The following is a 21,005-nucleotide window of genomic DNA, read 5'->3' as shown; positions in this document are numbered from 1 at the left end:
TCGTTTTAATCCCCCCTCCTATAACATTGTATTCCACATCCCAACATGTGTGGACGTGTGAAAACTGGGAGAGGCCTTTTTTTAAATGTATTTATTTATTTAATTAGAGCTCTGGCAAATGACACGCTCTATAAAAAAGGCAACCCAAGAAGCTCTTTAACATCCCAGAGGGACTGTTTGTGTGACTCGGCGTGTGCGTGTCCGTGTGGTCGAATGATTGGTGGAAAAGAGAAACATGTGGAGTAAACACAAAAGCACAGACGAGATGATGTCACCTGAAGGGCTTTTGCTCTCCGTGGTTGTTTTCACCAGCTTTTTATAATCTGCTTTATCTTCCCGAAAGGTAGAAAGTGCGTGAAGCGAGACCGAAAACACAGAGACGGGGCATGAGGGGCGTTCAAGAATGTTTGGCATGGAAAAAGAGAGAAACTGTCCGAGCATGAAAGTGAAAAAGGTAGAACAAGAGAGGGCGAGACACACACACACACACACACACACACACACACACACACACACACAGGAGGGCCGAGCCTCCTCGTTCCTCAGCGGCCCTTCTTCACAGAGGCGAGTCTGTTTTCCCCCCGGCCCAAAACACGTCAAAGTCGCAGCACGTCTCCATAGCGACGCCCTATAGTCGGGAGATAGAGCTGCATGGCAGACGCCAACCGTACGGGCGGCGGCCGCCTAATAACCGGGTGCTAGCAGATGACTGATGGGCCAATTTCACCCTGGTCCTCGTCTGGAGGTCAAGAGCTAAGTTCACCCAGAGTGCTTAAAACCCGACGGGGGGGGGGGGGGACGGACGGACGGACGGACGGACGGACGGGCGGACATTTTTATACATATAAACCATATGTTAAAAAGAAATTTTAAAAAAAATGCACGTGCAAACTTTGGTGAGACAGAAAAGTAAAGGAGTCACGTTTGAATTGAGAGAGAAGAAGAAGAGACAAGTCTTCCTCTCACTCAGAAAGGAGGGAGGAGAGAGAGAGAGGGAGGGAGAGAGAGAGAGAGAGAGAGAGAGGGAGGGTCACAGAGGGATACAGTTACTGTCGGCCCCCGGACGGCTCTTGCTCTCTCGTTTTGGGTACCGGAATCATAAGGAGCCCCGAGCCACTTTCTTGGCCTTATATAGCGTGTTTCGAAAAAATTTCTTGGCAGTTGCCGCGAGGAACCAAAGCCAGCAGTACAAAAGAGAGTATCCCGGTCCAGTCCGCAGGCTGCACACACACACACACACACACACACACACACACACACACACACACACACACACACACACACACAGTCGAGTTCAGTAGCTCTCTGGCACGCGTATGGGATTACTGCCGCTGTCTTGAGCGAGAGAGGAGGCGAAGGAGGAGGAGGAAGAGCGTCTGCATTCGGTACTCCCTCTCTTGCCCTCTTTCTCTCCCAGAAGGGTGGGGGTGGGGGGGGTGGGGGGGGGGGGGGTCTGAAGGCAGGGAGAATGCAGAGCTAGAAACCAGGCAAAGGGGAGAGAGAGAGTGTGAGAAAAAAGTGGCACCGGTGTGCAGGTAAGAGTGCATTTCCAGACGCATCGGATTGTTTTTGTGTGTGGTTTTGGTATTCTTTTGCAGTATTTTGCGTGGTCGGCACGTTGAATATGTTTCTCTTTCTCTCATGCCGAGTGTTTTCATGCATATAAAGTCTGTTGTTGCGATGGCAATGAGGGATTTCTGATTTCACTTGAAAGCGCCTGACTCTGCATGTTTTGGGGGCCTCTTTTGCCGCACACTGGCGGAACGGGGGACAGTCGGAGTTTACTCGAGCTTCACGGGAGAGAGAAAGAGAGAGAGAGAGAGAGAGCTGCAGCAGCTGGGTCGACACAGCAGGTCAAACGCGTGGTTTCTCTCCGCGAGACACAAAGCGGAGCGGCCGGACATGTCGGAAACGTCTCCTCCGTCCTCGTCCTCACACTCGGTCTTTTCTGACACCTTCGCGGGAGAGAGGATGCAGACCGACGACGGCAAAATCGCTCACCTTTGACCTTGAGCTTAACACTAAAGGGTTGACAGTTAAAACACGCGAAAAGGTCATAAAAGGTCGTAGAGGCTTGTACGTCCCGTCTCGGGAAGGAATGCGTTTTTTCATTACGGTGCCCGGGATCCAACGCTCGCCTTATTCTTTTGGGGACTGCGACACATTTATTTCTCCTTTCCTTTTATTTATTTATTTTGTTTAAAGTCCACTTGCAGACGTTACACAACCCTGAACCCTAACGCTCCTGCAGTTACACTTTTTTCTTTCAAATCTCGAGGGGAAAAAGGCTCTTCCTCCCTAACTCACGTCTCCCTGGCGCCTCATAACGTGGAGATGTTCTCTAAGAGCGATGCTTAGAGAAGGGCTGCTTTCCCTGTAGATCTATCCCTCCCCAACCAGTTGTCTCTGCCCTCCGTCTCTCCCATCCCTTAATAACCTGCCGAGTGAAGCCTGAGCAGAAATGTTGGGGAAAACATACCATAAATTTGCTTTGATTGCCAAATAGAAATGCCAAATGTGCAGATATGTTTGTTTTTGTGATGTCGTGCATGATATTTGTTGTTTTTCCGATTTCTTTTTTAAGATAGTCTGCTGCGTCAGCTCCAAAGTATGTGTTATAAAAGCAGTAGTGACCAGGGAGGATGGCATTTAACATGCAAGCGCACACGAGAGGCCATGGCTGACTTAGCAGAGAGCTCAGCCTACCCACTCACTTATTTCTGTCAATAAGCGACAGGCTGGCAAGGAAAAGCGGGCCCAAATTGAGGCTTTCGTAGAAGTGTAATTTTCAGCCGTTCGCGAAATCCCCTTTTTGAGCATCTTGTGTTCCAGTCGGCCGGTATTTTTTATTTTTATGGCACTTTTTTTCTGTGCGAAATACCCCTTTTTTCCCCTTTTTGGCTCGGCTGCGCGTCTTTTTATTCTCGTCTCGCCGTGTGCACTTAGTGGTTAGAAAGAAGAGAGAACGCGTCTCGTAAAGCCGGCGCTAATTAACCACCAACGCCGTTCCGGTAACGGTGAAAAAACATGCTCGTTTTTTTTCCACTTCCTGCAGAAGCCCGGACCTTTTTGAAGTGTGACAGGTGAGCTCACCTGATGTGAATTATAAATACCCCTCCCCGCGTGGTCATTTTGTTTTCCGCCGTCACAGGATACAAAAACAATTATTTAGACTCTGTGTCTATAAAAAAAACGCATATTTAGATATCCACCAAATAGCTGAGAGCCTTGACTAAACGACATGTTTAGTGGTTCACAAGATATTGAATTATCAATGATAGATATAGCATATTAGTGGTGAAACATTCCCATTATTACTCCTTTTTGAGACATTATTTTGTTCCTCCAATTGGCTTTAACGGGTCTTTTTTGTCCATCGTTATTCAGCCACAGCGCCGCGCGGGCCACCCAGTCGAAAACACACTTGACGTTATGTCAAAATGTCAAAGCGGGGGTTCCTTCGCCATCACACGGTCGGCGGTTTTTATTCGCCTTCCATGTCAAACAGAAACCCCCCACCCCCTCCGCCCCCCACCCTCCAAATGGGGCCGTTTTGAGCTTCGGTCCTTATTTGGCCCCCGTTTGGAAAGTGAAGAATTTACTTTCTCAGGCAAACTGCCATCAGCGCGGCAGTGGCTCTTGTGTGGGCAGGAGGAGCGCTGGAGGAATTCGGAGTGTGGTTGGACCAATGGCAGGCTTATTTATTGGAGCCAATGAGATGATTTATGCTCAGTGGGGGAAAACATGCTTTCTCCCATCCGTTAGGCTGAAGCAGATCAACTCGAGAGCAGAGTGATTACTGCTAAGCATGAGGAGCAAGAGGGCATAAAACTCAAAGTACGGCAGCTTTTCCATCCATTTTGCACCAAAAAGGAACACAAAGTCTCAACTTCTACGACTTTTGATGGGTAAGCCACGCAATATTTCACCTGTAATTGCAATTCGTGCTGTTTTTAAGACTCATTGCCATCGTACTCTCATTGTTTGGATTTGCGAAGGTTGCACAGCAAGCCCGTCTCGGTCCTCCGAGGATGCTTGTTCCAGCCTGTTTGAAGTGGGTGAGCGTGGTGGCGTCCTGCCTTTACTCGTTATGCGACGGAGTCCTGCTTTCATATTCTCTGCGCTCTCCATTTCCACATAAAACCCACTTGAGTACTTGAGCAGCACTCTTTGCTGAAGTCATTAAAGCTCTCGCTGATCCACGCTCTCGTTGTGAAGGGGGGGGGGGGGGGTCAGTCGAGACTCACCTGAGACATTTGACCTTTGCTGCGGGGTAATTCAACAACGTCCCGCCTCAGCTCACCTCTGTTAGCCCCCTAATGAGGCCTCTCGGCAGGGGGGAAGTTGGCTCGCTTGGCTCCTTGTTCTAGTTCAGTGGCTTCCCAGAACGCCCCTCGTGACTCCATGAGATTATAAACTCCTAAAAACCACTTTGTTCCTCCCTGGAAACGTGATCTCTCTCAGTAACCGAAGAGAAGGTCGTCAGTTAGTTGCAAGACATGAACAAACAATGCACAGATAAAAACTACCTCTTTGGATCCCCGTCGAGCAATCCGGACTGGATTATTTTCAGGTGCTGAAGCGTGTGGCCGGGCCTCTCGGAGATCCCTCCACTTTTATCCGTCTGAGCTGGTAAAACCCACGTGGAGCCGGTGTTAGTCTGGCTTCCAGCTGCAGCCGCCTTATATGGAGTCAGGGTAGCTGTTGCATGGCGACGCGGTGAGGAATCCAAGATTATGAAGTCTGTGTTTTCTCCCCGTCTGTCTTCTCTCCCGACACGTGACATGAAAACAATATTTGCAAAAAGAAGAAATACTTCAGTATTCATAAGCCCGGGAGCTGACCGGCAGTCTGGTTTCTTTACAGTAGTCATCACTCTACCCTTCTGACCTTTTGGATCAATACTGGAGGGAGTAATCATCCAGGACATCTGCAGGCGTGCGCTACAGAACAGCAACTCCTGTCAGCTGTGAATAAAGGCAGATGCTCTGGCTCCGAGGCCCCCGAGGGCCAGTGGGACCGCCAACACTGAAATAATATGAATGTCAGCCGCGGCCCCGGGTGGCGTTAGGCGCTGTGGAGAGCCGGCATGAGTCGACTTCTCTTCCGGGACCGGCAACTTCTCACTTTCTCCCCCTCACTTTTGGACTTTCAGCCAACTTCCCTGCAGCAGCAACAGTTGTAACTCAATGAATGGGTATCAACCCCTTTTATCTGATGGATTTTTTTTCCTGCACACAAGGCATGCAAAGGTTGTCTTTTATAAAGTCCGATTTTATGGCATAAAAAAGGGCCTCTAAGGTCTTTTTCCAGGGTGCAAGTCACATTGACGTGGGGGGGCCCCCCAGCGGCGCGACATCGAAATCGTCGGGAAAACATTCCGCGACTTGTTGAAATACCTCGGCACACATCTCGGTCAGCGCCTCCATATTTTTAGAGGGGCCCGTATCGGCTCTGGCTGGTGGTACTGACACCGGCGTGTGCAACCCGGGTGGGATCTGCTGTGCGGAGATGTTATCCGACGGGGTTCTGATGCGCTTCACCACAGCGTTACAAAGTCGACGCGTCTTTTGTTTTATTTCCCCTCGGAGTCGGCTAATTACGGAGGGCTTCCTTCCCGTCTTGCGTCTGTTGGTCTCCAGATAGCGGGCTCTCATCTAGCCCCCCCCCCCCCTCCCCAAGTAAACACAATCAGCCTGTTTACGCGTCGTAAATCAGCGGTTTGTGCCGCACAGGGTCACGCAGACTACGAGGAGCCGCACTCGTCCTGTCACGGATACGATGAGCGTCGAGGGGCCGAAAGCGGCCCGCTATTTAAAGATGCTACATGTAGCATTGCGACGTCAGGAAATCCATACCGCCCTCTGCTTTTGAGGGGATATACAAGAGTATAATTAGGGGACAAGCGATACTGTTGCTGGGAGATCTGGCAACCGGTTCTGGGGCCCCCTCCGCACTCGGCATTTCGTGCCACCCAGTCGTTGTTGTTGGGAAACCTAGCGTTGTTTCACGGAGTCGTTGTTCTCTGGCACGGCGGTCAAATTGTTCCCAGAGATGGAGAATTATGAAACGTAATTTTGATCGCGAGCAAATCGTGTTGTAGCGACCGCATTCTGATGAGCTGATTGTCTCAGACGTGGAGGAGTCTGGGTTTCATTCTCGAGACCGGTCTCGGTCGTGGCTCTGGTCTCGCTTCGGGGGGGGTCTCGTCGACAACACTGCCGCACGGCATTGTTAGCAGTGATTAGCAGCAGTTATGTTATTGCATCTGCAGAAAATCCCCCCAAAAAACATATGATGGGTCCGCAGCTTCTCAAATTCCTTTGTCTTTATAATAAGAATAATGATTATTTATCATTTTCTGTCAGAATTAAATCACCTAATCTGAAACAGGTGCACGTGGCGGCACCAAAAGTACCTCAGAAGATGCGATTGATGCCCTTTATGTTGTCTTGTTGAATTCTTCTGCTTCTCTTTCTTGAGCAGACTTTAACGATTTTTCTCTGTGTCTCCCTTTCCAGGTCACCACATCATGTCAACCGGCAACTACCAACTATGACCTGGTGAGTGTGTGTGTGTGTGTGTGTGTGTAGACCATCTTTAAAGATCTCATTGACCTGAGAAGCACACACACACACGGGCCTGTCGTTGTTGTTGTTGTGGCTGGGAGGTCAAAGGTCAGAGGCCATAAGGAAGGAGGACGCGCGGCGGTTGATATTCCGACGATTACTCGTTATTAGTAATAACGACGACATTCGTTATTACTCACCAAAAATGCATTTGGCATATCCGTTGAGGGCGAACGTGTTAAAGCTTCGTCTCTGCCTTTTTATCGCTGTGGATCTGCGTAGGCGTGTAAACAACGGCAGGAATGTGAATCAGATATGAGTCTCAAAGTCTTTGCCAGCAACACGTCATATTCTTTTTTTTGCTTTTCCCTGAGCCGTCACTCTGTTTTTATTGCTTTCGCAACCGTTATTTTGGGGGATATTTATTTGCCTTTTTGCATGAAGATAGTAGAGATTGGTGGATTCACGGCGAGCAGGAACACATTCCTGAGGAGCTTCGGGACGCTTGTTTAGATGAAACACAGAGTAGGAGCTCTCCTCTCCTCTCGGAGACAAAATGTGATTTACGCTCTGAAACCGAGTCCTTTTTTTTCTTCTGCTTTTAATGAGCTCGAAATGGGAGATTTCCCCCATTTACTTCCATGAAGAACGCACGCTCGGCAAAACGGCAATTTCTAGTCAATAAGGTCGAATTAAAAAAAGAGGCACAGTCGACGATATGACCAAATTAGGAACATTCCGAGCAGTAACTACTTTTTCACTTATTTACTCTGGACGCCGGCCGTTTTAAATGACTGCAGCGGCTTGTTAAACAGTCCCCGAGTTTGTTTATAGAGCTCCGAGACGCCGCACTTAACTCCAGTTAAGAGATTTTCCTTAACACACGGATCGCTGTCCAGCTGTGTGTGTGTGTGTGTGTGTGTGTGTGTGTGTGTGTGCATATTCTCTCACATGCCGTCTCTGCTTCTGCATCTCTTGACTCTATCTGCCGCTTGTGAACCAGATGAGTTTTGTATTTGTTAAACACGTAATCATAATTGGGCTTTCTTTTCTTTCAATATATTTTGGATATGACATTATTCACAGACAGACTACCTTTTAAAATCCATTTTTCTATATTTGAAAGAGGTTTTCGAGAAACATAACGGTCCATTTAAGTCAAATAATTCCATTTAAATTGTCTTTATTGGCATGAAAAGTCAATCTGCCAGAGCGGAGGAAAGAAAAACGCATAAATAAATACATCTGATGCTAATAATGAAAGTAAACATTGAATAATTGTGATCATTAAAGACAATAAACAAATGTCCCTCAACATAGTAACATGTGGATTAAGGCTGAACATATAATATGCTTGTATAAATATAAAATAACATATTTAGTGTGACAGAAACAATGACTAACCCACTGACTCTCTTCTTCTCTCCAGCCTCCCACTCCCCAGCTGCAATTAAAGCATGTAGATACACCGGTGAGTAAAAAGCTCCTCATTCATAAATGTTGTGCTGTAATAACAATGGGATAATTACAGACCCTTTCCTGTGTTTAAATATGTTCAATTAATACTTTTTTTTTTTTTTAATGCAACCGTGTTCCTGCTGCCTGCAGGAGGTGGCAGCAGCATGCAACACATGGCCGGCCGGCCAATCAGAGCGCCCGTGTTAGGGACCCCGTCTCTAAATAAAAAATAAAAAAAACGATGGCAATTCAAATTCTTAACTGGCAAAGTTAGTGACCCCGAGAGATGGAAAAAGGTCCATGATTATATATCCCACGGCGTGCCACAACCCCTGGTTTTGAGTCGTGACGCCCCACCGTGAACATGATTGGGTCAGTGTGTGTGGGGGCCTGCAGGGGGTCACCCAAGTGCACTATGGGAACTATGTTTTAAATCAGTTTGTGGCTCAGGAGAAGGTGGAGAGACTGAGACGCTGCGAATCAGAAACACTGTCGTAAAAACACAAAGAATAAATACAAAGGGAGGAAAAAAGGATGTTGTCAAGTCTCTAGATCCTTAGGGGCAATTAAGGTCAAACACATGTGCAGCAGACGAGCACACACACACTGTACATACACACACACACACACTGTACACATACATACACACACACACTGTACATTCATGCATACACACACACACTGTACATTCATGCATACACACACACACTGTATACATACACACACACTGTACATTCATGCATACACACACACACACTGTACATTCATACATACACACACACTGTACACTGTACATACACACACACTGTACATTCATGCATACACACACACACATACATACACACACACTGTACATTCATGCATACACACACACACTGTACATTCATGTATACACACATACACATACATACATACACACACACTGTACATTCATGCACACACACACACACTGTACATTCATGCATACACACATACACTGTACATTCATGCATACACACACATACATACACACACACACTGTACATTCATGCATACACACACACACTGTACATTCATACATACACACACTGTACATTCATACATACACACACACTGTACATTCATGCATACACACATACACTGTACATTCATGCATACACACACATACATACACACACACACTGTACATTCATGCATACACACACACACTGTACATTCATACATACACACACTGTACATTCATACATACACACACACTGTACATTCATGCATACACACACACACATACATACACACACACACTGTAAATTCATGCATACACACACACACACTGTACACTGTACATTCATGCATACACACACACTGTACATTTATGCATACACACACACACTGTACATTCATGCATACACACACTGTACATTCATACATACACATACACACTGTACATTCATACATACACACACACACTGTACATTCATGCATACACACACACGGCTTGGGAAAAAAAGGGAGTCGAGACGAGAGAAGCGAGGGATGGGGGGGGGGATAATGAGACCGAGGGAGGAGTAGAGCCAGAGAACACACATTGTGGGCGTGAGGGAGAGAGGAAGCAGGAGAAAGTAGGGAGACAGTCGAGAGGAAGGAACGGGAGAGAAGATGCGTCAACATAAATATATATTTATAGTATATTACATAATCGCCGATGAAGTTTGAGGATCCGGAGCTTCTTTTGTTTTGATAATCAAACCAGAGCCATGCTTCTGGGCAGCTCCATTCAAAGGCGTTTCGCCCACCTGCGTTCATCCTGGAGGTGGAGCACTGGGTACCTGTTCAGCAAGGTAGGCCACTCCCACAGAGGAAGTCCCAAAAAAAAAAATGTTGAGGTGTTTTTTTCATGCAGCTTAAAATGTAAAAATGTCTTATCGATGGGTTAAAACAATCTATTTCTCACTATAGAAATAGAGGCGAAACAGGAAATTGGTTTGGGACTATTTTTCAGCAGCGGATGGATACATGTGTCATGTACAGTGAGTTGTTAACGAAGGAACGCGTGTTTTTAGATGTTCAGGTGTCATTAGGAATATGTCTACATGCGTCAGTGGTTGCGCGTGTTTTCTTTGGCCGGCCTTTAACCGTGTGAAAAGAGTGCACGCCGTTTCACTCCACCGTGCACGCTTCACGGGGTGCCATGTTGCTACAAGACAACAGAGCGTTCCCGTGATGTGGAACACGACCCGAAAGCCCCCGCGCGAACACGCCGTTCCATTTTAGCAAAAAACACCAGCATAAGCATCTGGTTCCTGTCAAATCACGGAGAATTATGCCTCCCGTTTTCGGGGTTGTGTGTGTTTAACCTTGCCCCCCCCCCCCCTCCACACTCTCCCTCTGGCGAAGGGAAGGAGATCAATTTGTCGTTGTATCTTCTGGGAGGGCTTCATCTTCTTGACGAGGAGAGGACGAGCCAACTGCAGCATGTATTATGCAGCGGGTTCCTCGACAGTGTTTAGTGACGTTCTCCCCGTCACAGGAGAACCGGACCATTGAAGTGTGTGTGTCCTGATGAGACCTGAGAACACACTGATGCGTTGTGATGTGTGTCTTCTCCTCCTCTTCATCCTCCTCTATTTGTCTTTTACTTCTTCTACTTTTGCCTCTTCTATTCACTCTCTTTAATTCCAATACTACGTAATATTACTTTCCATTTCATCCTCTCTCTTTTTTAAAAACTTCTTCTTCTTCTTCTCCTTTTTCTTCATCTCCTTCCCTTTCTCTTCCTGCTGTACTTTGTTTTTCTTTGCTTGATCCTTCTTCCTCTTCTCTTCTTTTCCCTCTTTCTTTTCCTCCCATAATCTGTGACCTCACTTTCTCACGTCACATTGTAATTCAATAACATCCCCATCATTACCAGACAGTTTGCTTATGAATCCTTTTTTCTCTCCCCCTCCCTCTGCTTGTGTGTGTGCGTGTGCGTGTGCGTGTGCGTGTGCGTGTGCGTGTGTGTGTGTGTGTGCGCTCTCCAGGGATCTGCGAGGTCCTGCAAGAGTGTGGAGATATTGCGAAAGCAGTCGCGGTAAGACCCAGCATTGTTATGCTATTGTGTTAAATGTGCAGATGTACACACTTACTGAGCTTCTTTGTTACATTTTAAAACCTCCCATTTAATTTTACGATGAACATAACATTAAAATAAATTAAAAAATTGTTTACGCTGCATATTTCTCCTCTTTTCGAGGAATGTAAATGAGCGGTCCGCCCCTCTGTTGCCTGTTATTCTTCATGCAAGGCGTTATTAATAAACCAATAAACGGAGGATCGGTAATAGTTTTTCTTTCCAAGACATATAAGCGTGATCCACACGGAGTTTACATTCGATCCACGTCTAAGAAAAAGGTCAAATCCTGCGCTAAACACCCGTCGCCCCCTCTGCCTCTCCAGGAGTCAGAGTGTGGCTCAGGCCATGGAGGAGAGCTATGAGGTGGACCTGGTCTACATCACGGAGAGGATCATCTCCGTCTGCTTCCCCGCCGCCGCCGACGAACGCACCTACACCACCAACCTCAAGGAGGTGGCGACGATGCTGCGGTCCAAACATGGCGAGCACTATCTGGTGAGAACCCCGCCCCCCCCAAGCCACAATCCGTAAAAAACTAACTGTTCTTAAGTGTTGCTTTGACGTGTTGACATATGTTCTCTTTCCGATTTCAGATCCTCAACCTGAGCGAGTGGAGGAGCGACTTATCAAGTTTGAACCCGAAGGTACGAAGCAGCCGGATCGTCTCCAAGAACCCGAGGACTTTGTATTTTGGTCCTCGTGGATTCAACTAACGAGACATATACGTAAAACACATGTTACTCGTATCTGATTGGTTGTTGCGCGGTTAAATTCATGTTGATGCGTCTGCAGCCTGCAGCGCGAAGGGGGCTGTAAGAAAACAACATTCTTGGGAGATTGCTTTTAAGAAAAACAACGAAACAGAGGCCAGTAACCGCTTATCACATTAACGCCCCCCTCCTCCCCCCTCAGGTTGTGGAGTTCGGCTGGCCAGACCTCCATGCACCGGCGCTGGACAAGATCTGCAGCATGTGCAAGGCCATCGACACGTGGCTCAACGGAGACCCGCGCAACGTGGTGGTGCTGCACAACAAGGTAGAGAAGAACAACGTGTTTATGGTCGGGGGGCAACGCCCTCCTCGTTACAGGCGAGTCGGACGATGAGCCCTCTCACGTGCGTCCGTTTGCAATATGAAGACGATTAGCGTAGCTTAGCATAAAGCCGGAGCTATGCACAGCGGGTCCAAAGATAACAACTCTGCCAGCCAGCACCAGTTAAGCTCACTGATTATCACGTCTTTACTTTTATTTGTTTCATCAAACAAAAAGCCGAAGCGTGAAGACGTCCACTGGAGTTTTTTTTTTTACAGAGTGTTTCTTGGCATTGGACGATATGTGAGATAAAAACACAAAATTCTCGTAGTTTTTTTTCACATTCCTTCGCGTCTTGTTTTTAAAAAAGAAAAAAACAGTCAGACGTGGCGCGTGGAGTTGGACCGGTCACTTTAAACAACACGTGGGTGATCAAACACGACTTTTTTTTTTTTACTATTTGTGCGTCCAGCTTTTTTCTTTACGGTTTCAATACGTTGAAAATGTGTCTTTGTCTCTGTTTCTGTGTCCCAGGGCAACCGAGGTCGAACGGGGGTGGTGGTGGCTGCGTACATGCACTACAGCAACATATCCGCCAGGTACCCGACACGCAGCCCTCCTCCACTACGCTATACTAGAAAGGTTTTGTAAGGACAGGAGCGCCAGTCAATCACAGTGAGGCCTCGAGGTCTGAGACTCGAGCGGACCTTGAAAAAATTAAACGCCGATGTGATTGTTATTGCAAAAATATGCTCGAGCTTATTATTCTGGCTCTGTGAAGAAGAAGCACTCCCGACATGTCATCGTTCTTTAATGCGACCAGATGTTCGATAGGTGGGAGGGAGCCAGGAGGATTTAAAGCTGGCTTTGTAAATGATGGAGGCCTCGAACTTGGGAAAAAAATGTGCAGCTTTGATTCTGTTAAAATGACTCTCTCTCTCTCTCTCTCTCTCTCTCTCTCTCTCTCTCGTATGATAAATAATAACAACGTCTGTCCACGTGTGTGTGTGTGTGTGTGTGTGTGTGCGATGCAGCGCCGACCAGGCGTTGGACCGGTTTGCCATGCGGCGCTTCTACGAGGACAAAGCGCTTCCTGTGGGCCAGCCGTCGCAGATAAGGTGAGTTATTACCTCACTTCCTGTTTTTACGGGCTCTGACCTCTGACCCAGGCTCTCAGAGGGGAACGAGAGGAACCCCCAAACTCTTCGTGGACAGAGTTTTGCTCCGACAAACATTTTGCAGAGGAAATTCTTCCCCTTCAGTTTATCTCCAGTTCAGTTTTTAATTGCCGTGATTGGGAGTAAACGTCGTCTATCTTGTCCGTCCGAGGGGATTCCTCTGGTGTCTCTGGGGAGGCTCATTCCTGTTCTTCTCAAAGCATATCAGAGCATACTCTCCTCCATTTCTTCTCCACTTTTTTTGAGATAACGGGCTCCTCGTGAATAGAGAGCAAAATACCCATCGAGAGTGGTTTAAAAAGTACTTTCAAACGACGTGTCATTTTTGAATGCAGCGCCCTCTAGGGGTAGTAATGGTAAATGGCTTTTTCTGGTCTCTCTACTGGTGGGAGGAGCTACGGTTCCACCTGCCCATCCCTAAGCAATAGCACCTTCTAATAGCTCGTTCCATATCACTCTTCTTCATGAATAGACACTTAAGTGCCGAAAGGCCTTGAACCCTCACCGTCTCTCACTCCCTCACCTGCGGGGGAGAGGATACCTGATCCGAGGGACCGTCTCGGGAGAGGATGAGCAGGACAAAAGGTTGCGGGGTAATAAATGAGGAAACACAGGGAACAGCGTGGGGACTTAACACCACTTGGTTCCAGCTTGTGAAGCAGCCAGCCGGCCGTTCTCTAACAGGTCTACCGGCTTACCCTCTGCCCCGCTGCTATTTCCTGCTTCGGATATAATTATCTCCTGCCCCCCTGTGCAAGTATTATGGTCTGGAATGTGTGACATTAACATCACGATTAGGAGATGAGCTGCTATGAAAGCTTGTACGAGTTCGCTGCTGGAAAGTGTTTTTTTACGGCTTCTCTTTTTTTAATGTGCATTTTAAAAGTCGAAAACATGAACAGAAATTTGAGGACCGATATTTATTGAGTTGGAGAGAAAATCATGTACATCAGGATTGGAATGGACGAAATTACATTGTGTGGTTATTAGTTTTTAATCGTCAATAACCTCCAGTAACTAAACACAGACCTGAAGAGCCTGTTTTGTGTTACTGCACGTCTTCTTCAATTCATATGCTTGTGTTGTTTTCAAAGGCTTCGTGCATGAACCTTTAATATTGGATAATTCATTGATGGAGCGCAGGACGTGATTAGGACTCACATGGCACTACACGCCCCCCTGCCTCCTCTCGCGGCGCCCCCGCTCTGTCTAATTGAATTTCAGAGCAGGCTAAACCATCTGGACACTGACAGCAGAGCAAAGGGGAGGAGGGGGGGGGGAGGGAGGGGCGTCTGCATGCGGCGACCCCGCGGTCAAGGTCACGTTGGGTACCATCATTAACAACCAGACCGCACTAACTCAACGGCCCCCCCCACCCCCCGTGACATCTCCCGGTGGTGGGATGAAAGGTTGTTTTACAGTCGGCTGAACACAGGGGGTTCGTACGGTCATGGAAAACCTGGAAGAGTCATGGAATTTGTTTTAATGGTTATATTCAGGCCTGGAAAAATCCTTGAAACAGAATTTTTTTATCCCAAATGTTTTGGAAAAGTCATGTAAATGTGTTTATATTCATACGTTCTTTTACGCTGAGTTTGAAATACTTAATGTGCTTTTAAAAGAAAGACGCTTTAAAATATAAGCAGGCGTCTACGCTCACTTTTTATAAATGTTTATTCTTTTAATCAAACTCTCATTTGTGTCATTCAAGGTGTACTGTATGCTTTGGAATTCTCATTGTTTGTTTAAATACTACATTTTTCTCACTTTTTTCATGTGTACACTGAGATTGTCATGGAAATTTGGTTCAAAGTCCTGGAAAAGTCCTGGAAACAGTACTTTCATGCTCACTTTCCCCTTTTCTTTGTTTTCAGGTACGTGCGATACTTCAACGGCCTTCTTTCCGGACACATCAAAATCAACAACAAGCCTCTGTTCCTGCATCACGTCATCATGCACGGCATCCCCAACTTTGAGTCCAAAGGAGGTGAGCCCCCCCCCCCGCCCCCTCACCCCCCCCCCCCCCCCCCCCCCCCCCCCCCCCCCAGAAAGAGCTCGCCGGTTTCTCTCAAGAATGTTTCAGTCTTCTGGTTTTTGATTCCCCTTCGCAGGCTGCCGTCCTTTCCTGAAGATCTACCAGGCAATGCAACCCGTCTACACGTCGGGAATATAGTACGGGCACTTTATAATTCGAGCGTGCGTTTTCAATGCGCCGATATGTGGAATTATGTGTCTTCTCACGCAGCTGTTATTGTTATTGTTGTTGCAGCAACGTGCAAGGAGACAGCAACACGAGTATCTGCATCACGATTGAGCCCGGCCTGCTTCTCAAGGGAGACATCCTGGTGAGGCTTCATTACGATTTCGACGCTGAGAGGCGACTTAGACGCGTTGATTCGTGTGCCGATGGTTTCTTTTCTTCCCCCCCCCCCCCCCCGTATAGTTGAAGTGCTACCACAAGAGGTACAGGAACTCCACCAGGGACGTGATGTTCAGGGTGCAGTTCCACACCTGCGCCATCCACGACCTCGGGGTGGTGTTCGGGAAGAACGAGCTGGACGAGACCTTCAAAGGTAACGGCTCTGCGGGTGGGTGTGAATTTTTTTCCTTCTCCAAAAATATATGTGCACATATATATATATATATATTTGTAATAATGAAGAACTGTGATTTAATATTGGTTTGCATGTTTTACTGTAACGCTGCATGTCGGTACTGTGTCTCTACAGATGAGAGGTTCCCAGAGTACGGCAAGGTGGAGTTTGTTTTCTCATATGGACCAGACAAAATCAAAGGTAACATATGTTGATTTAGTTTTTTATAAACCTGATATATTGCCGATTAACTTGAAGCATTCCCAACGTTTCCCATCATGCCGTGTGTTCCCTCAGGCCTGGGCCACCTGGAGAACGGGCCGAGCGTCTCCGTGGACTACAACACCCAGGACCCTCTGATCCGCTGGGACTCGTACGAGAGCTTCAGTCAGCGCTGCGAGGAAACCGCGGACGGCGAGCACGGTATGTCCTCACACACACACACACACACACAGATCTCTGGCTTTGATGCACTCTGCACTCAAACTGAAGAGAAGATCCATCTTCCTGCTCCTCAAGCCGCCTCTCCTCCGCTAAGCCCCCCCCCCACTGCCCATCCTCCTGTCAATTAGTCCTTTAAATAGCCGCTGCAGAAATAGGGGGGCGTCAGTCGCCCTGCCGGTGGCGGCCCACTTCTCAGAGGAGGGGGGGGGGGGGGGGGGGGGGGGTAACCCGAGATGCCACAAGTGCCTAACCCACCTCCATCCACTGCTGGCTTTCCCATCAGGAATTTGAAACGTGGTCGGCCTGTATCCGACCACGTTTCCTCCTCCTACCTATTCGGTCATCCACAGAAGAATCAGTGCATGGAATTCCACATGTATGACATACAGCAAAATGTCTGAAATAAACATAACTCAATGATAATGTTAAAAAAAGAAGTAACATTCCACTTAAACATGCACAGTCAGCACTTGGCAGGCGTCGTCGTGCCGCTTCCACTTTTCTATATTGTTTTTTTTTCCTTCTTCTTCTTCTTCGTCTTCACAAAGATCCATTTCATTATTTTATTTTTTATGAATGTCCCCAGAGGACATTCGCGGTAATTGCTGCGTTTGCAACGAAGGTCAGCGGGGAATCGCCGGCAGAAAACAACCTTCTCGGACAGTTTATTAATTTCGACCCGATCGCAAAAAAAAAAAAAAAAAAAGATTTAGGAAAATTACAGGAGAGTTGTTAAATTTGAAAAAAAAGCTGACAAAGTATTTTGAATTAAAAGTAAAAGTCTTTTTTAGTTTTGATATGCTGAATACACATTTGAGTTGACCACACACACACACACACTGATGTTGCGTGAATAACACCGACATGCAGGAATGGCCTATTTTTACACGCTTGCAGGACACTTCTCACTCATCAGGTATCATTTGGGAGAATCCAGACTTGCTTATGCGTGCGGTAAAAAGAATGTTTTGTCCTGGGGGGGGGGGGGGACGTTGATGTCCAAATGCCCGACGCCATTTTTAAAACAGAGTCCTAGCGACCTTGGAAATCCACTCGAGAGGGCTCAACGAAAGACGGGCGTCTTAAAAAGCGTCGCCGGGATTAGGCGGCTTAACGCATGTGTGTGTGTGTGTGTGTGTGTGTGCGTTTCTTTAACGGAAGGTATTCGTGACGAGTGTTGCACTTAACGCGGCCGTGTGAAGCGTGCGTGTGTGAAGGTTCTAGTCCAGCTGTTTGTATTTGTGTAACGACGTAATTCTACACGGTGTAAGTTTTTCTAGTTTATACGAGTCTTTAGCAGTTTTATGTGGTATGTTAAGAGTGTGTGTGTGTGTGTGTGTGTGTGTGTGTGTGTTGTGCACCTTGTGTTTGTCGGCTTGCCTTTGCTCTACTAATAGCCCCGTGGTGTGGCGGCAGCTGTCGACCCCGGAGGTCAAACCAGTCAGAGGACCACCGAGCAGCACTGATGCGAGCAAATCAGCTTCTTTTTAAAAAAAATTTTTTAAAAGGGACAAAACACAATTTAAAAGATTTAAAACATCGATTTTACATCTGAAAGTTATTGCTTTAATTTTTCTAAATGTTTGGAGAGAGTTCAGAGAAGAGGGTCGTGGAGCATCTTTAGTATATCAAGTGGACGTTTTCATATGTTTTCTCACTTAAATGTGTGTTGGGAATGTCATCATCCCTTAAGTTCTGAAAAATAAGAATAACCACGAAAGGTAGTTTGTTGCCGCAGGAGAATAAGCATGTGTGTGTGTGTGTGTGTGTGTGTTCCAGTGTGTGTGTGTGTGGCGTACAGTAGGGCAGCGGGGCCCGGGGCTTCCTTGTGTACTGCCCTCCTCCCATCTCCCATATTTGGCTGGGGCTGAGCCATGAAACATGTCTGGAATAGAGCCGGATAGAGAGGGACGGAGATAGAGAGGCAGAGAGAAGCGCAGACTTTTTGCCAAGATTTGCCAAAATGTCAAAGCCAGGGAAGTAGTTTGCCCGAAGTTTAAAGGAGGAAGAAATAAGAAGTAAAGATAGAGGGATGAAGTAAAGATCGGGACGGAGAGCCGCTAGACGGCATTGGTTGGTGAGTAGTTCTGTAAGGCCGTCGCAAACTTTGTTTACTATTTAGAAACAGCCCGTAACGTACAGTGAATTCAAATTTGATTAAATCATGCAAAAATATTTGTGCATTTTATTTTTTGCAAATGGTTTCAGGGCAAAAAAGGATGCAGGTTTTTTCATCCCCTCGCTATTCAAGACTTGAATACGAGTATTTGGTCTTTCGGTCCGCAGACGTGGAGTCTGTTGGTCTTGTTTGTTGTGTTTCCACGTCAACACGGTTGCATCCTGTGTGTTTGGCACCCGTGTGGTATAAAAATGAGTCATGGAGCGAGCAATTTGCGTGTGGAACGTTTTTATGAGCAATTTGGGTTTACCAAAACTATTGGGGGTTAGGGTTGGTAACGTCATGTGAGCTCCACAGAGCTCGGACTGGGATGCGATGCACGGGGAGAGTTCAGTAGGTGAGAAGTTGCACCTTTTTTTGTTTGTTACTTTATCTGTATATATTTTCACTCTTAAAAATGGGAGTCTTCTGGTACAATAACATGTCCCTTACGTTGATGACTGACAAAATATTCACTCTTTACATAAGCTTTGGAGCATTTAAATGACATCATCATTTGCGTTACGGGGGTTTAAGGAGAGCTTTGCGCACTGAAAGCGGCCTGCAAAAAAATCTGCAGAAATGGAGAGCAGTCGGGTATTTTAAAAGCCTCCTGTGTGTGTGTGTGTGTGTGTGTGTGTCTTGCATGTGCACATAATGCTTGGAGTTACACCTCCTGCTGACAGCACAGTGAGCTCTAGCAGCAGGTTCAAATCCCAGCCCTGGAAACCCTGCTGAGCCAGTCCTCATCTCTTAATGCCTCCTTTCTCGATGTCGCCGTATATGGCTTTTAGGACCTTCTCCTCCTTATTGAGCCTCTCTCGTAGTGTCTTTGCCTGACTTTGACATACAGAGGCTTTTTTAAAAGCATTCATTTTTATTCGAATGCGTCGGATTGTTACTGGGCCTCTTTTTTGCACCATGGTTTCTGTCTTTCTGTTAATTAAAGACCAAGATGACAGACCAACATGGAGCTATAGACAGCAGGCAGATGCACTTTTATGACGGCTACTGCTCCTCACGAGTGAAAGACAGATGGATGGACAGATGCACGAAAAGAAAAAGAAAAAAACAGCCCGCCCAGTCGGGAGACAGCCGGACGCACAGAGGCAGACGCCATCGAATTACCCCGACGTGCCCCTGTTGCTACGCTCTTTGTGGCAGCTTTGGATATTTTCTTGTGCACATGCAAAGGCGCTAACTCGGCCCCCTTTTTGAGAGGAGTTTAATTCTCTTACAAGCAAAGAAACACTATTTTTAAATCTTGCAGCGTTGAGAGTCTCCCTTCTTCTTCCTTGCATTTTTCGGCGCATTGCGACATTTCTTACGCACATTGCCAACTAATGCAAACTTCAACCGACCAACCAAACCCAACTAAATATCCCAGTCTGCAGCCTGATCTGACATTTCCTGTCTCGCAAATGAATCAGTCGTGGAGTTCAGCCGACGTACTGACAGACAGACGGATGTATTTTATTTTATGACACTCGCTCAGATGACAGACAGACAGGCAGGATGGATGACATCATCCTGAAAGCTATCGTGGAGACGGACACTGATGCAGTCACGTCACCTCCAACTGTGACAGCTGGACACTGGATGATAGACGGAATGAGAGGCAGACATATATATATAAATATATATATATAAAACTGTGACAGTTTTCCTCGTGCCAGTCACCAACCATGACACCTTTTACAAAGACACCAATGGCCCGTTTGCAGCCTTAAACATAAAGTTATAATAACTGCAAAATATATATTTTTCTATCTTCATTTCTTTTATCCGAAGTTTGGAAGAAGTTAGTAAAATCAGTGCAAAATGGCTTAACGAGGATGTTTTTGCAGCGTGTCTCGGACACACAAGTCTTTAAGACGAGTCAGTCAGCTGTCAGTCAAACCGAGCTGTCAGTCAAACCGAGCATGCAGACTGGCCGTCGTCACGGTGATATGAAAACTGTGACGGTGAATGTCACATCCTGCTGAGAGATACCTGATGGCTCTCTCACAATTGTGTTTGTGCGTGTACATGCCTGCCACTGCCTGTCAGTATTTATAATTGTATATCTATATGAATATATATATATATATATATATATATATATATATATATATATATATATATATATATATAAAGGAACATTGTAGATCTTCAAAGCTACATGAAGGTCACACTATGGATACAATATCCATCTTAAGCTATTTAATCCTATATACTGATGAATTAAGAATCAATGTCTTTGTTTATATGCATCCTTCTGTCTTGACAACTATCTTAAAGAGATATATTTTCATCCTGCTCCTTGAAGTTTAAGTTTAGCATTGTTTTGGTTTGTCTTCAGTGCACTTTGGTTCTTTTCATCTTTGTCACGCGTCCTCTTTCAAGCACTTATAAACATACATGAAATCATACACCATATACAATAAAACTATGATTGCAGACCTCTTTCTTAAGTGGGTGAGAGACCCACCATGGGACCCT

The 21,005-nt window shown here is 46.4% G+C and overlaps 1 protein-coding gene across 9 annotated transcripts in view; it reads left to right on the top strand.

Annotated features, from left to right (window-relative positions):
* Positions 1 to 21,005, top strand: part of tns1a (tensin 1a) — a 52,973-nt gene that overhangs the window by 15,968 nt on the left and 16,000 nt on the right. For 5 of the 9 annotated variants that reach the window (XR_004611025.1, XM_034549689.1, XM_034549670.1 and 2 more), the window contains exons 4-17: positions 6,522 to 6,563; positions 7,999 to 8,040; positions 11,027 to 11,076; positions 11,442 to 11,613; positions 11,712 to 11,762; positions 12,031 to 12,153; positions 12,685 to 12,749; positions 13,185 to 13,268; positions 15,203 to 15,315; positions 15,440 to 15,500; positions 15,598 to 15,673; positions 15,772 to 15,916; positions 16,058 to 16,123; positions 16,220 to 16,345. Coding sequence is in view for 8 of the 9 variants with exons in the window: in XM_034549689.1 (XP_034405580.1) it covers positions 6,522 to 6,563; positions 7,999 to 8,040; positions 11,027 to 11,076; positions 11,442 to 11,613; positions 11,712 to 11,762; positions 12,031 to 12,153; positions 12,685 to 12,749; positions 13,185 to 13,268; positions 15,203 to 15,315; positions 15,440 to 15,500; positions 15,598 to 15,673; positions 15,772 to 15,916; positions 16,058 to 16,123; positions 16,220 to 16,345 (1,216 nt within the window). In the remaining variant the exon portion in view is untranslated. Of the gene's footprint in view, positions 1 to 3,640; positions 3,909 to 6,521; positions 6,564 to 7,998; positions 8,041 to 9,760; positions 9,845 to 11,026; positions 11,077 to 11,441; positions 11,614 to 11,711; positions 11,763 to 12,030; positions 12,154 to 12,684; positions 12,750 to 13,184; positions 13,269 to 15,202; positions 15,316 to 15,439; positions 15,501 to 15,597; positions 15,674 to 15,771; positions 15,917 to 16,057; positions 16,124 to 16,219; positions 16,346 to 21,005 lie in introns of those variants that run through there. The other 4 variants (XM_034549740.1, XM_034549680.1, XM_034549730.1 and 1 more) reach the window with 3 other exon arrangements.

Source organism: Cyclopterus lumpus, chromosome 2 (assembly GCF_009769545.1).
Source record: "Cyclopterus lumpus isolate fCycLum1 chromosome 2, fCycLum1.pri, whole genome shotgun sequence".
Classification (NCBI taxonomy): domain Eukaryota; kingdom Metazoa; phylum Chordata; class Actinopteri; order Perciformes; family Cyclopteridae; genus Cyclopterus; species Cyclopterus lumpus.
Note: the sequence above shows the minus strand (reverse complement) of the source record. Positions and strands in the feature narration are given on the sequence as shown.